We start from the raw sequence: 15,944 nt of genomic DNA, 5'->3' as shown, positions 1-15,944 counted from the left end.
TTGCTTCTCCTGGTCGTGGACATGTGTCTCAGGGACATGATGATTGGTTTTGGTCCGCCCATCACTGAGCCTTCTGCAGCATGATGATGATCTTGCTATTACTGGTCCTGGTGGCGATGTCCAGTGGCGTTTCTCCATCCTGGAAAAGCACAGTCAGACCTGTGAGGACCAATTAGATCACAGAAACTAAAACAGGAAGGTGGATGTGTGGTAATAAACATTATTCCTGTTATCAGCGTCTTTTATGACCTTTCTGGTGTATGTGACATCATCGATTGTACCGTCCTCCACCGTTTAGTCAGTTGGCGTCTCGGGCACAGCTCTCCTCTGGCTCTTATTCTCCATCCATCACCATCTTGTTTCTGTCAACAATGTTACGTTCAACACTTCCCTCATTACCTATGGTGTTCCCCAAGGTTCAGTGCTACCCCCCTTTTCAATCTACACGCCCCCCTTGAACACATCATTTGTTATGCAGATGATGCCCAACTCTACATGACAACTACTAAATCATCCTCTCCACCATCACAAGCTGCCTCTTGGACAAAAAACCTGGATGAAAAATGACCGACAGAACTCCCCGTTACTGGACCCAAATCTCTTCTCCTCTGTAACCCTAACCCTAACCCCCCCCCTGTAAACTGGATGCCAGTTCCTATCTGCTGAAAGGCAGCGCTGGCTCAGCCGGTTGCGAGGACTCAGTCTGCCTGATCCTGTTTTCTTTGTATTGTTATTGTATGCATGTCTGATCTTGGATAGGCTGTACTGGAACTGGAGTTTCCCCTCGGGGATTAATAAAGTAAGTAAGAGTGAGTGAGTATGTATGTATCTATCTGTACAAGATAGTACATTACAAAACAAGACGAAGAACAACGCACCACCAGACTTGAAAAGGAGCAGGAAGAAGAAAAATTCATGTATTGCATGTTGCATATACAGACACACACAGTCAAGGCATTCATCTTCCAATTGGAAAGTTGCGAGATGGATTTCAGGCTTCTCCTGGCTCTGTTGAAGTGTCCTTAGGCAAGACACTGAACCCCAAGCTGCCCCCCGATGTGCCCATAGGCATGACTGTGTCACACCTGTGTGTCCGAGTCTCATATGTGAGTTACTTTGGATAAAAGCATCTGCTAAATGACAGTAAAAAAATATTTATATTTATCTATCCATCTATATATATCTACTGATTATTATTATTATTATTAATATTATTAGTATATCAGGATGTTATTCCTGATGTTCAATTCAGCTTTATTTACACAACAGTATTAAATATTAATTAAAAATATGATCCCAGATCCAGTTCATGAGACGCCTCTTCTCATAGCAATAGTCAGCTAGCTGAGGGAGCTAACGGAGTGGACGGAAGGGACTGGGCTCCTGGTTCTAGCTTCCAGTTTCTACGTACCTTATTCCGGATGTTGGTTTTGGCATTCCGCCGCAGCAGCAGAGGAACCAGACGATGGCGTTTCCTCAGACAGATGTAGTGGAGCGCCGTGTTCCCCTTCTGCAACAGGAAAACATCTGATGGAATCGCTGTGGAACATTCTGGATGACGGGATGAGCGTGATGACTCACGTAGTCCATGGCGTCCACGTCCACTCCGGTCATCAGGACTGTCTCCAACAGAGAAACGTCCCGCCTCTGTTTCTGCAGCTGAAACACAAACAGTCAGACGCCGTGGTCTCCGCCTGGAGCAAACAACGCTGCTGATTGGCTGTCGTACCAGGATGAAGAATCCAATGAGCAGGATGGGCATCAGGATGGCGACCGTCAGGTAGTCCAGCAGAGACAGAGTCCTCCTGGACACGTAGTGGAGACACGTCCTCTGTTTCTGAGGGACAGACGGAGGACGGAGACCAGCTCACCATCATCATCATCATCATCACCATCCTGACTTCTTCTTCTTCATCATCCTGACTTTATCATCATCATCATCATCATCATCCTGACATCCAAAATGGAATTCAGAGAAACCGCTCCTTTTAGCATTAGTGTATCGCCCACCTGGACCTTACTCCGAGTTTCTGACCGAATTCTCTGATCTCTTGTCTGAGTTAGTGCTGACTACTGATAAGGTCATTGTACTAGGTGATTTTAATATTCATGTTGACGATGAAAATGATAGTTTAAACATTTCCTTTAGCTCTATTCTAAACTCAGTTGGGTTTTCACAAAATGTCCATGGAGCCACTCACTCTCATGGTCATACTCTTGATCTGGTTCTAACATCTGGTATTGAGACTGATGAGCTCAAAGTATTTCCTCAAAACCCTGTCTTTTCCGATCACTTCTTGTTAACCTTTGTATTCACTTTATTTGATTACTCACTGACCAAAAATAAATTCTACTATAGTAGATGTTTATCAGACATTATTACAACATTTAAACAATCAATTGAATCAATTTTTTCACCTCTACCATGTGTTAGCATGACTGAGAATCCCCCTTTAAGCCTTACTCCTGCTCAGATTGATCAACATGCTGATACTATAACAGCTTCAATGCGTACAACCTTGGATAATGTTGCTCCCCTAAAGAAGAAGAAATTAGGTAAGATTATGAAGGCTCCCTGGTTTAATTCCCAGCTTCGAGCTCTAAAACAGGCATCAAGGCGTTTGGAAAACAGATGGCGTTCATCAGGACTAGAGGAGTCTCACTTAACCTGGAAAGAAAGTTTAACTGTATACAAAAAAGCCTTACGTACGGCAAGAACAGCTTATTATTCATCATTGATAGAGGAAAACAAAAACAACCCTCGGTTTCTTTTCAGCACTGTAGCCAGGCTTACTAGGAGCCGGAGAGCTGTGGAGCCATGTAATTAATACATCACCATTAAATCTTATCAATATGTCTTTAGTGACAGGATATGTACCACAATCATTTAAAACTGCTGTAATCAAGCCTTTACTTAAAAAGCAATCTCTGGATCCAGAGGTGATAGCAAATTATAGACCTATATCTAACCTCCCGTTTATGTCCAAAATTCTGGAGAAAATAGTTTCAGGACAGCTTCATGGCCACTGTGATGGCGTGTCTACAGCCACGCATGGGTGATCAAATGCATCACACATACACTTCGATTTATTTTTGTTCAACCAGGATTTAATTTGCAGACCAATATTTTTATCAGACATCCGTTTCATACAGCATCACAAATATTCTGAAAGAGTGCGCATTTTAGTTTGTTGTGATGGTATGGTTTTCATTTGTTTGTTCCTTGAGTTCCAGCAGCTCCAGTCCCTTGGCTGGGAACCAGCAGGTGGCCACAGCGTGGAGCCAGCTAATTGGACCGAACCAGTGGCAGAGATGGGAGGGGGAATTTAGGGTTTTCTTCTGTTCATTTAGTTAGGTTTTTGTGTGTCATTCCCTTTGTCTGTTTTGTTTGGGCTGATCAGCCACTATTTAAGTTTACCCTTGTGTGTCATTTGTTAGGTCAGTTTGTTTCATTTTGTTTGAGTTACTTCTGTTACAAATTCTTTGATAGTTTTGTTAAGTTGAACTCTTTTATAGGCCTGATTTATTCATTTGTGTGAAAACAACTTTTTCTTTTTTTGGGTCAAAATAAAAACCCTATTTTTTCAACTTTAAACCTGTGCCTGACTGCTTCACTGCTCGGCCCATCACACCCACCTAAGCAGAAATAATTTATTCGAAGAGTTCCAGTCAGGATTTAGAGCTCATCATAGAGTCTCAAAGAGCCGAGCAGGAGGCAGAGCCTTTGGTTATCAGGCCCCTCTCTTATGGAATAAGCTCCCAGTTAGTGTTAGGGAAGCTGACACCCTCCCCACCTTTAAGACTAGGCTGAAGACTTATCTTTTTGATAAGTCCTATAGCTAGGGATGGTTAGCATCCCTTAGTTATGCTGCTATAGGTTTAGACTGCTGAGGGACATTTCCTGATACACTGAGCTTCTTTCTCTCTCAGTGTAGCATCATTAACATGTATGTCTCCTGTCTCAGCAGGTCTCCCTGGCCGGGAGTAGCAGTTCCTGTTGTCTGTTGTCTTTCTGTCCTCTTCCCCCCACACAGCAGAGGCAGATGGCTGCCTGTCCTGAGCCGGGTTCTGCCGGAGGTTTCCTTCCTGTTAAAAGGGAGTTTTTTCCTTCCCACTGTCGCTGTGTGCTTGCTCAGGATGGGAGATTGAGTTTATAAGGCCTATATAAAGTTGGTTTCCTTATATGGGCATGAATTGGCTTCATGATGGTTTTTTTTTCCTGTCTGTAAAGTGTCTTAAGATGGCATTGCCGTGTTTTGACACTATATAAATAAAGTCGAATTGAATTGACTTATTCATCATCCTCATCATCATCATCATCATCATCATCACCTTGTTTCTCAGGTTGACGTTCGCGTTGTTGTTCAGCAGGTAATGTACAACATTCAGGTTGCCATGGCGACAGGCAGCGATTAGTGGCGTGTCCCCGGTGTGTCTGTCCTGAACGTCCAGGTCAGCCGGGACGGTGGTGAGACACTTGTAGAGCTGATGGAGGTTTCCATCGTACGCCGCCTGGCACGCCGGCTGAGGAAGAGCAGGAGGTAGAAAACAGAAGTTAGTGGAGGAGAGACATGACTTAAACCTTTTAGTTGTGCAGGTTTAGCTGCCAAACTGTTGTCATGGTGATAAGAGTGTGACTGGGAGCAGATCCTGATTTCATCCTGAACATTCACATCAGCTGATCTACAGGAAGTGACATCACAGTCTCAGATCACAGTGTTTGGCTTCTGTCCGTCAGACTCTTCTCCCCCGATCAACGTTCTCTTCTTCATCATTCCTCCTCTTCATCATACCGGGACATCCTCTTCATCATACCAGGTCATCCTCTTCATCATACCGGGACATCCTCTTCATCATACCAGGTCATCCTCTTCATCATACCGGGACATCCTCTTCATCATACCAGGTCATCCTCTTCATCATACCGGGACATCCTCATCATCATACCGGGTCCTCCTCTTCATCATACCGGGACATCCTCTTCATCATACCAGGTCAATCTCTTCATCATACTGGGACATCCTCATCATCATACCGGGTCCTCCTCTTCATCATACCGGGACATCCTCATCATCATACCGGGTCATCCTCTTCATCATACCGGGACATCCTCTTCATCATACCGGGTCCTCCTCTTCATCATACCGGGACATCCTCATCATCATACCGGGTCATCCTCTTCATCATACCGGGACATCCTCATCATCATACCGGGTCCTCCTCTTCATCATACCGGGACATCCTCATCATCATACCGGGTCATCCTCTTCATCATACCGGGACATCCTCATCATCATACCGAGTCCTCCTCTTCATCATACCGGGACATCCTCTTCATCATACCGGGACATCCTCTTCATCATACCGGGACATCCTCATCATCATACCGGGACATCCTCTTCATCATACCGGGTCCTCCTCTTCATCATACCGGGACATCCTCTTCATCATACCGGGACATCCTCTTCATCATACCGGGACATCCTCTTCATCATACCAGGTCATCCTCTTCATCATACCGGGACATCCTCATCATCATACCGGGTCCTCCTCTTCATCATACCGGGACATCCTCTTCATCATACCAGATCCTCCTCTCCATCATACCAGGTCATCCTCTTCATCATACCGGGACATCCTCTTCATCATACCGGGACATCCTCTTCATCATACCGAGACATCCTCATCATCATACCGGGTCCTCCTCTTCATCATACCGGGACATCCTCTTCATCATACCAGATCCTCCTCTCCATCATACCAGGTCATCCTCTTCATCATACCGGGACATCCTCTTCATCATACCGGGACATCCTCTTCATCATACCGAGTCCTCCTCTTCATCATACCGGGACATCCTCTTCATCATACCGGGACATCCTCTTCATCATACCGGGACATCCTCTTCATCATACTGGGACATCCTCATCATCATACCGGGACATCCTCTTCATCATACCGGGACATCCTCTTCATCATACCGGGACATCCTCATCATCATACCAGATCCTCCTCTTCATCATACTGGGTCCTCCTCTTCATCATACCGGGACATCCTCTTCATCATACCGGGACATCCTCATCATCATACCGGGACATCCTCATCATCATACCGGGTCCTCCTCTTCATCATACCGGGACATCCTCATCATCATACCGGGTCATCCTCTTCATCATTCCAGATCCTCCTCTTCATCATACCAGATCCTCCTCTTCATCATACCGGGTCCTCCTCTTCATCATACCGGGTCCTCCTCTTCATCATACCAGATCCTCCTCATCATCATACCGGGACATCCTCTTCATCATACCAGATCCTCCTCTTCATCATACCGGGTCCTCCTCTTCATCATACCAGGTCATCCTCTTCATCATACCGGGACATCCTCTTCATCATACCAGGACATCCTCTTCATCATACCAGATCCTCCTCTTCATCATACCAGGTCATCCTCTTCATCATACCGGGACATCCTCTTCATCATACCAGATCCTCCTCTTCATCATACCGGGACATCCTCTTCATCATACCGGGACATCCTCTTCATCATACTGGGACATCCTCATCATCATACCGGGACATCCTCTTCATCATACCGGGACATCCTCTTCATCATACCGGGACATCCTCATCATCATACCAGGTCATCCTCTTCATCATACCGGGACATCCTCATCATCATACCGGGACATCCTCATCATCATACCGGGTCCTCCTCTTCATCATACCGGGACATCCTCTTCATCATACCGGGACATCCTCTTCATCATACCGGGTCCTCCTCTTCATCATACCGGGACCTCCTCTTCATCATACTGGGTCCTCCTCTTCATCATACCGGGACATCCTCTTCATCATACCGGGACATCCTCATCATCATACCGGGACATCCTCATCATCATACCGGGTCCTCCTCTTCATCATACCGGGACATCCTCATCATCATACCGGGTCATCCTCTTCATCATACCGGGAAATCCTCTTCATCATACCGGGACATCCTCATCATCATACCGGGTCCTCCTCTTCATCATACCAGATCCTCCTCTTCATCATACCAGGACCTCCTCTTCATCATACCAGATCCTCCTCTTCATCATACCGGGTCCTCCTCTTCATCATACCGGGTCCTCCTCTTCATCATACCAGATCCTCCTCATCATCATACCGGGACATCCTCTTCATCATACCAGATCCTCCTCTTCATCATACCGGGTCCTCCTCTTCATCATACCAGGTCATCCTCTTCATCATACCGGGACATCCTCTTCATCATACCAGGACATCCTCTTCATCATACCAGATCCTCGTCTTCATCATACCAGGTCATCCTCTTCATCATACCGGGACATCCTCTTCATCATACCAGATCCTCCTCTTCATCATACCGGGACATCCTCTTCATCATACCGGGACATCCTCTTCATCATACCAGATCCTCCTCTTCATCATACCAGGTCATCCTCTTCATCATACCGGGACATCCTCTTCATCATACCAGATCCTCCTCTTCATCATACCGGGTCATCCTCTTCATCATACCGGGACATCCTCTTCATCATACCAGATCCTCCTCTTCATCATACCGGGTCATCCTCTTCATCATACCGGGACATCCTCTTCATCATACCAGGTCATCCTCTTCATCATACCGGGTCCTCCTCTTCATCATACCAGATCCTCCTCTTCATCATACCGGGACATCCTCTTCATCATACCGGGTCATCCTCTTCATCATTCCAGATCCTCGTCTTCATCATACCGGGTCCTCCTCTTCATCATACCAGGTCCTCCTCTTCATCATACCGGGACATCCTCTTCATCATACCAGGTCCTCCTCTTCATCATACCAGATCCTCCTCTTCATCATACCAGGTCCTCCTCTTCATCATACCAGATCCTCTTCATCATACCAGATCCTCCTCTTCATCATACCAGGTCCTCCTCTTCATCATACCAGATCCTCCTCTTCATCATACCAGATCCTCCTCTTCATCATACCGGGACATCCTCTTCATCATACCGGGACATCCTCTTCATCATACCAGGTCCTCGTCTTCATCATACCAGGTCCTCCTCTTCATCATACCAGATCCTCCTCTTCATCATACCAGATCCTCCTCTTCATCATACCAGATCCTCCTCTTCATCATACCGGGACATCCTCTTCATCATACCAGGTCCTCGTCTTCATCATACCAGATCCTCCTCTTCATCATACCAGATCCTCCTCTTCATCATACCAGATCCTCCTCTTCATCATACCGGGACATCCTCTTCATCATACCAGGTCCTCGTCTTCATCATACCAGGTCCTCCTCTTCATCATACCAGGTCCTCCTCTTCATCATACCGGGACTCCTCTTCATCATACCGGGACTCCTCTTCATCATACCAGGTCCTCCTCTTCATCATACCAGGTCCTCCTCTTCATCATACCAGATCCTCCTCTTCATCATACCAGATCCTCCTCTTCATCATACCAGGTCCTCCTCTTCATCATACCAGGTCCTCGTCTTCATCATACCAGGTCCTCCTCTTCATCATACCAGGTCCTCCTCTTCATCATACCAGGTCCTCCTCTTCATCATACCGGGACATCCTCTTCATCATACCAGGTCCTCGTCTTCATCATACCGGGACATCCTCTTCATCATACCGGGACATCCTCTTCATCATACCGGGACATCCTCTTCATCATACCAGGTCCTCCTCTTCATCATACCAGGTCCTCCTCTTCATCATACCAGGTCCTCCTCTTCATCATACCAGATCCTCCTCTTCATCATACCAGGTCCTCCTCTTCATCATACCAGGTCCTCCTCTTCATCATATCGGGACATCCTCTTCATCATACCAGGTCCTCGTCTTCATCATACCGGGACATCCTCTTCATCATACCGGGACATCCTCATCATCATACCGGGACATCCTCTTCATCATACCGGGACATCCTCTTCATCATACCAGGTCCTCGTCTTCATCATACCAGATCCTCGTCTTCATCATACCAGGTCCTCCTCTTCATCATACCGGGACTCCTCTTCATCATACCAGATCCTCGTCTTCATCATACCAGATCCTCGTCTTCATCATACCAGGTCCTCCTCTTCATCATACCAGATCCTCCTCTTCATCATACCAGATCCTCCTCTTCATCATACCAGTTCCTCGTCTTCATCATACCAGGTCCTCCTCTTCATCATACCAGATCCTCCTCTTCATCATACCAGATCCTCCTCTCCATCATACCAGGTCCTCCTCTTCATCATACCAGGTCCTCCTCTTCATCATACCAGATCCTCCTCTCCATCATACCAGGTCCTCGTCTTCATCATACCAGATCCTCCTCTTCATCATACCAGGTCCTCCTCTTCATCATACCAGATCCTCCTCTTCATCATACCAGGTCCTCCTCTTCATCATACCAGATCCTCCTCTTCATCATACCAGGGACTCCTCTTCATCATACCAGGTCCTCCTCTCCATCATACCAGATCCTCGTCTCCATCATACCAGGTCCTCCTCTTCATCATACCAGATCCTCGTCTTCATCATACCAGATCCTCCTCTTCATCATACCAGATCCTCCTCTTCAGCATACCAGATCCTCCTCTTCATCATACCAGATCCTCCTCTTCATCATACCAGGTCCTCCTCTTCATCATACCAGGTCCTCCTCTTCATCATACCAGGTCCTCCTCTCCATCATACCAGATCCTCGTCTCCATCATACCAGGTCCTCCTCTTCATCATACCAGATCCTCCTCTTCATCATACCAGATCCTCCTCTTCATCATACCAGGTCCTCCTCTTCATCATACCAGATCCTCCTCTTCATCATACCAGGTCCTCCTCTTCATCATACCAGGTCCTCCTCTCCATCATACCAGATCCTCGTCTCCATCATACCAGGTCCTCCTCTTCATCATACCAGATCCTCCTCTTCATCATACCAGGTCCTCCTCTCCATCATACCAGGTCCTCCTCTTCATCATACCAGATCCTCCTCTTCATCATACCAGATCCTCCTCTTCATCATACCAGGTCCTCCTCTCCATCATACCAGATCCTCCTCTTCATCATACCAGGTCCTCGTCTTCATCATACCAGATCCTCCTCTTCATCATTCCAGATCCTCGTCTTCATCATACCGGGTCCTCCTCTTCATCATACCAGGTCCTCCTCTTCATCATACCGGGACATCCTCTTCATCATACCAGGTCCTCCTCTTCATCATACCAGATCCTCCTCTTCATCATACCAGGTCCTCCTCTTCATCATACCAGATCCTCTTCATCATACCAGATCCTCCTCTTCATCATACCAGGTCCTCCTCTTCATCATACCAGATCCTCCTCTTCATCATACCAGATCCTCCTCTTCATCATACCGGGACATCCTCTTCATCATACCGGGACATCCTCTTCATCATACCAGGTCCTCGTCTTCATCATACCAGGTCCTCCTCTTCATCATACCAGATCCTCCTCTTCATCATACCAGATCCTCCTCTTCATCATACCAGATCCTCCTCTTCATCATACCGGGACATCCTCTTCATCATACCAGGTCCTCGTCTTCATCATACCAGATCCTCCTCTTCATCATACCAGATCCTCCTCTTCATCATACCAGATCCTCCTCTTCATCATACCGGGACATCCTCTTCATCATACCAGGTCCTCGTCTTCATCATACCAGGTCCTCCTCTTCATCATACCAGGTCCTCCTCTTCATCATACCGGGACTCCTCTTCATCATACCGGGACTCCTCTTCATCATACCAGGTCCTCCTCTTCATCATACCAGGTCCTCCTCTTCATCATACCAGATCCTCCTCTTCATCATACCAGATCCTCCTCTTCATCATACCAGGTCCTCCTCTTCATCATACCAGGTCCTCGTCTTCATCATACCAGGTCCTCCTCTTCATCATACCAGGTCCTCCTCTTCATCATACCAGGTCCTCCTCTTCATCATACCGGGACATCCTCTTCATCATACCAGGTCCTCGTCTTCATCATACCGGGACATCCTCTTCATCATACCGGGACATCCTCTTCATCATACCGGGACATCCTCTTCATCATACCAGGTCCTCCTCTTCATCATACCAGGTCCTCCTCTTCATCATACCAGGTCCTCCTCTTCATCATACCAGATCCTCCTCTTCATCATACCAGGTCCTCCTCTTCATCATACCAGGTCCTCCTCTTCATCATATCGGGACATCCTCTTCATCATACCAGGTCCTCGTCTTCATCATACCGGGACATCCTCTTCATCATACCGGGACATCCTCATCATCATACCGGGACATCCTCTTCATCATACCGGGACATCCTCTTCATCATACCGGGACATCCTCTTCATCATACCAGGTCCTCGTCTTCATCATACCAGATCCTCGTCTTCATCATACCAGGTCCTCCTCTTCATCATACCGGGACTCCTCTTCATCATACCAGATCCTCGTCTTCATCATACCAGATCCTCGTCTTCATCATACCAGGTCCTCCTCTTCATCATACCAGATCCTCCTCTTCATCATACCAGATCCTCCTCTTCATCATACCAGTTCCTCGTCTTCATCATACCAGGTCCTCCTCTTCATCATACCAGATCCTCCTCTTCATCATACCAGATCCTCCTCTCCATCATACCAGGTCCTCCTCTTCATCATACCAGGTCCTCCTCTTCATCATACCAGATCCTCCTCTCCATCATACCAGGTCCTCGTCTTCATCATACCAGATCCTCCTCTTCATCATACCAGGTCCTCCTCTTCATCATACCAGATCCTCCTCTTCATCATACCAGGTCCTCCTCTTCATCATACCAGATCCTCCTCTTCATCATACCAGGGACTCCTCTTCATCATACCAGGTCCTCCTCTCCATCATACCAGATCCTCGTCTCCATCATACCAGGTCCTCCTCTTCATCATACCAGATCCTCGTCTTCATCATACCAGATCCTCCTCTTCATCATACCAGATCCTCCTCTTCATCATACCAGATCCTCCTCTTCATCATACCAGATCCTCCTCTTCATCATACCAGGTCCTCCTCTTCATCATACCAGGTCCTCCTCTTCATCATACCAGGTCCTCCTCTCCATCATACCAGGTCCTCCTCTTCATCATACCAGATCCTCCTCTTCATCATACCAGATCCTCCTCTTCATCATACCAGGTCCTCCTCTTCATCATACCAGATCCTCCTCTTCATCATACCAGGTCCTCCTCTTCATCATACCAGGTCCTCCTCTCCATCATACCAGATCCTCGTCTCCATCATACCAGGTCCTCCTCTTCATCATACCAGGTCCTCCTCTCCATCATACCAGGTCCTCCTCTTCATCATACCAGATCCTCCTCTTCATCATACCAGATCCTCCTCTTCATCATACCAGGTCCTCCTCTCCATCATACCAGATCCTCCTCTTCATCATACCAGGTCCTCGTCTTCATCATACCAGATCCTCCTCTTCATCATACCAGATCCTCCTCTTCATCATACCAGGTCCTCCTCTTCATCATACCAGATCCTCCTCTTCATCATACCAGATCCTCCTCTTCATCATACCAGATCCTCCTCTTCATCATACCAGGTCCTCGTCTTCATCATACCAGGGACTCCTCTTCATCATACCGGGACTCCTCTTCATCATACCAGATCCTCCTCTTCATCATACCAGATCCTCGTCTTCATCATACCAGATCCTCCTCTTCATCATACCAGGTCCTCGTCTTCATCATACCAGGTCCTCCTCTTCATCATACCAGGTCCTCCTCTTCATCATACCAGATCCTCCTCTTCATCATACCAGGTCCTCGTCTTCATCATACCAGGGACTCCTCTTCATCATACCGGGACTCCTCTTCATCATACCAGATCCTCCTCTTCATCATACCAGGTCCTCCTCTTCATCATACCAGGTCCTCCTCTTCATCATACCAGATCCTCCTCTTCATCATACCAGATCCTCCTCTTCATCATACCAGATCCTCCTCTTCATCATACCAGATCCTCGTCTTCATCATACCGGGACATCCTCTTCATCATACCAGATCCTCCTCTTCATCATACCAGGTCCTCCTCTTCATCATACCAGATCCTCCTCTTCATCATACCAGATCCTCCTCTTCATCATACCAGGTCCTCCTCTTCATCATACCAGATCCTCCTCTTCATCATACCAGATCCTCCTCTTCATCATACCAGATCCTCCTCTTCATCATACCAGGTCCTCCTCTTCATCATACCAGATCCTCCTCTTCATCATACCAGGTCCTCCTCTTCATCATACCAGGTCCTCCTCTTCATCATACCAGGTCCTCCTCTTCATCATACCAGGTCCTCCTCTTCATCATACCAGGTCCTCCTCTTCATCATACCAGATCCTCTTCATCACACTCGGCCGTCCTCTTCATCAGACCCACGCTGTAGCAGCGGGTTGGACATAATTACGAGATGGAAACATTTTCTCTATTTTGTCAGGAACCATCTTTTTGTTCTGTTATTACAAAGAGAACATATCAGTATACTTTAGGATACAAACATACTGAAAACCATTATGCTGGGGGAAGTAAGCGGAGTTCTGCTCCCCCTCCTCCATCCACCTTTTCCTTGAACTTATAAAAGCTCCTTCAGCTTGTTGAAGGTATAACTCATCAAGTTTAGATTGAAGGTTCCGGAGTTGTAATCTATCCTCCTCTACTTCCTCTGGTGGTCGTTGGTATATTGAGGAGATTTGAGTAATACGTTTCTCCTCTTCTCCTGCCTTTAATTTAACCATTTTAGTGCCATACTTTATTAGGAATTTACTTGTCTCAAATTTAAAAAGTTCCCAATTAATACTATAGGATTTATCATTTCTGGCTTTCTCCCAAAATAACTTTATCAAACGTTTAATTTCAGATTTAACTGAGATTTCCTAGGAGCGAACAGTTTAGTTTCCAGTATGAAGACCTGATATTAATACGAGCAGATAGTTGTCATTTTAAATAAATTGCTTGATGATCAGTGAGTGGTGTTATCAGGATACTGACTGTAACGCTTTACTTTGGAATGTTATCAGAAATTAGCCAGTAGCAAAAATCTGACTTGTTCTGTTTCTGTTTCTGTCATTCTCCATCGTTTCCCTTCATGCCAGGCGGTTGAGACAAGTTTGTAAACGCAAAGCCTTAAACTTATGTGATAAATAATTTAAATTTAATTCTGTTTTTTTTTCCCAGGAAAGCCATTGTGTAGCTGCTGATGTAAGATCTGGAAGTTCCAGTGGGGTAATGACATCTGGTGTTCACACGGTTCAGAGAGGTCAGCTGGGATTACAACTTAGAAAGATACATTTAAAGGAATTATTTTACATTCAGACCGTGATTCCCTGGGACACTACATTTGTTTCTTAGTTGAATATAATCAGTCTATCGTTGTCGCTATTCATATATATGGTTATAATACTAAGCCAGAAAATAATAGACTAATTGATTTAATAGATGCAAGATTAGTTTTCTGGCTCTCTAAATATCCCAAGTCAACTCTCTTGATAGGTGGAGACTTTAATGTTACTTTAAATAATTTGATCGACAGGTGGCCTAAACTCAAGATACAACTCAAAGTGACCGTTCAGGTTCAGGAAAATCACGTATTGATTTCTGTCATGAAGCCTCTTACAGTTGCTGCTGAGTCATGATGACATGAGAATCTGCGGTCCTGGATGGATCTGGTCCACATCCAGACTCAGGATGAACCAGTTTACACGACTTCAATTTTCCAGTACTGACTAACTGGTTTCAGGAAGACAAATATGTGACGTTTTTCTGTATCTCTTCAGCTTGTTTGTTGGTTTGTTTATTTTTGTTTGTTTGTTTGTTTCTTGCGAGGCTGCGGCTGAAAGTCAGTGTTTCTGACCCGCAGGGTCAAACCAAAGTTCGAGACAGAGGAGAGAAAAGTTCTTACCTCGGAGTAAATCAGCCCCATGACAGCAGGACACACCTGTAGTACACCTGGACACTTCCGGTGATTCCTATCAAAATAAAAGCCTCTGAAGTCTTTCAGGTTATTTTCTCTGAAAATATTTATGAATTACTGGAGAAACTTAATCATGTATTAAAAGTTAAGTCACCTCACTGAAACTCTGTCAGTGAAACTCTTTAACTCTATAATATGCATGTTGCACTTATGAAACATAAAAATTCAACTGCGAAAATTATGCTTGCACAGATTCAAACTTTTTTTTTTCCAGAAATTCAAAATTCTTTTTTTTAAGGTTTCAAAACTTATTTCCAGATTTACAAAGGTTTATTTCATATTTTTAATTTTCAGTTCAGTTCAGTTCAAGACTGCCTTTTACAGAGCATCCTGACGTCCAACATGACTGTGTACAGCAGCTGTACAGTGGCGGAAAGAAAAGCCCTGCAGAGGGTTGTGAGAACCCCCCCCCCTCCCCTTCATTAGGTGCCTTCATTATGGCAGAATTACATTCACACTATTAACTTTGACAGACTACTTATTTTAATATTATAGTGGAAAAACTTTTAACATCTTAGGAAAATTGAACATATTTGTAGTCTATTTCATTTCATATAAAACTTAAGGAACTAAATACAAATATAAAGAATAATAATTATTATTATTATTTTTATTATTATTATTGTTATTATTATTATTATTATAGTTTCTATTCATTTATATTCGTAAATGGTCGTTTTAAGTAAAAGTGAAACAAAATCCTTTGGAGTGAGATATCTTATTCATATAGCAGTAACTGGAACCAGAGTTGCGCATGCGCAATAAGTTCCTTGGTCGGTACCGAAAGATGTGAGTGAGCGCTCGTCGTGCAGAGACGATCTTCGCCACCACCGACAGCTATCACCCGCCGTTTGGAACCTCTGGACCTTTCAGCCATTTTGCACCCGGTTCTGTCTCAGCTGACG

At 45.4% G+C, this 15,944-nt stretch overlaps 1 protein-coding gene across 1 annotated transcript; it reads right to left on the bottom strand.

The window, feature by feature from the left end:
- Positions 1-61: 61 nt before the first annotated feature.
- On the bottom strand, positions 62-15,916 carry ankrd22 (ankyrin repeat domain 22; the record flags this gene model as incomplete). The annotated part of the gene is made up of 6 exons (XM_079260657.1): positions 62-139; positions 1,412-1,510; positions 1,582-1,659; positions 1,730-1,837; positions 4,333-4,524; positions 15,821-15,916. 6 exons carry the CDS (start codon positions 15,914-15,916, stop codon positions 62-64), a joined length of 651 nt encoding a protein of 216 aa, XP_079116783.1.
- Positions 15,917-15,944: the final 28 nt, after the last annotated feature.

The sequence above is a fragment of the Telmatherina bonti genome (genome assembly GCF_933228915.1).
Source record: "Telmatherina bonti genome assembly, chromosome: 21".
In the NCBI taxonomy this organism is placed as follows: Eukaryota; Metazoa; Chordata; class Actinopteri; order Atheriniformes; family Telmatherinidae; genus Telmatherina; species Telmatherina bonti.
This window is presented reverse-complemented; position numbering and strand designations above follow the sequence as displayed.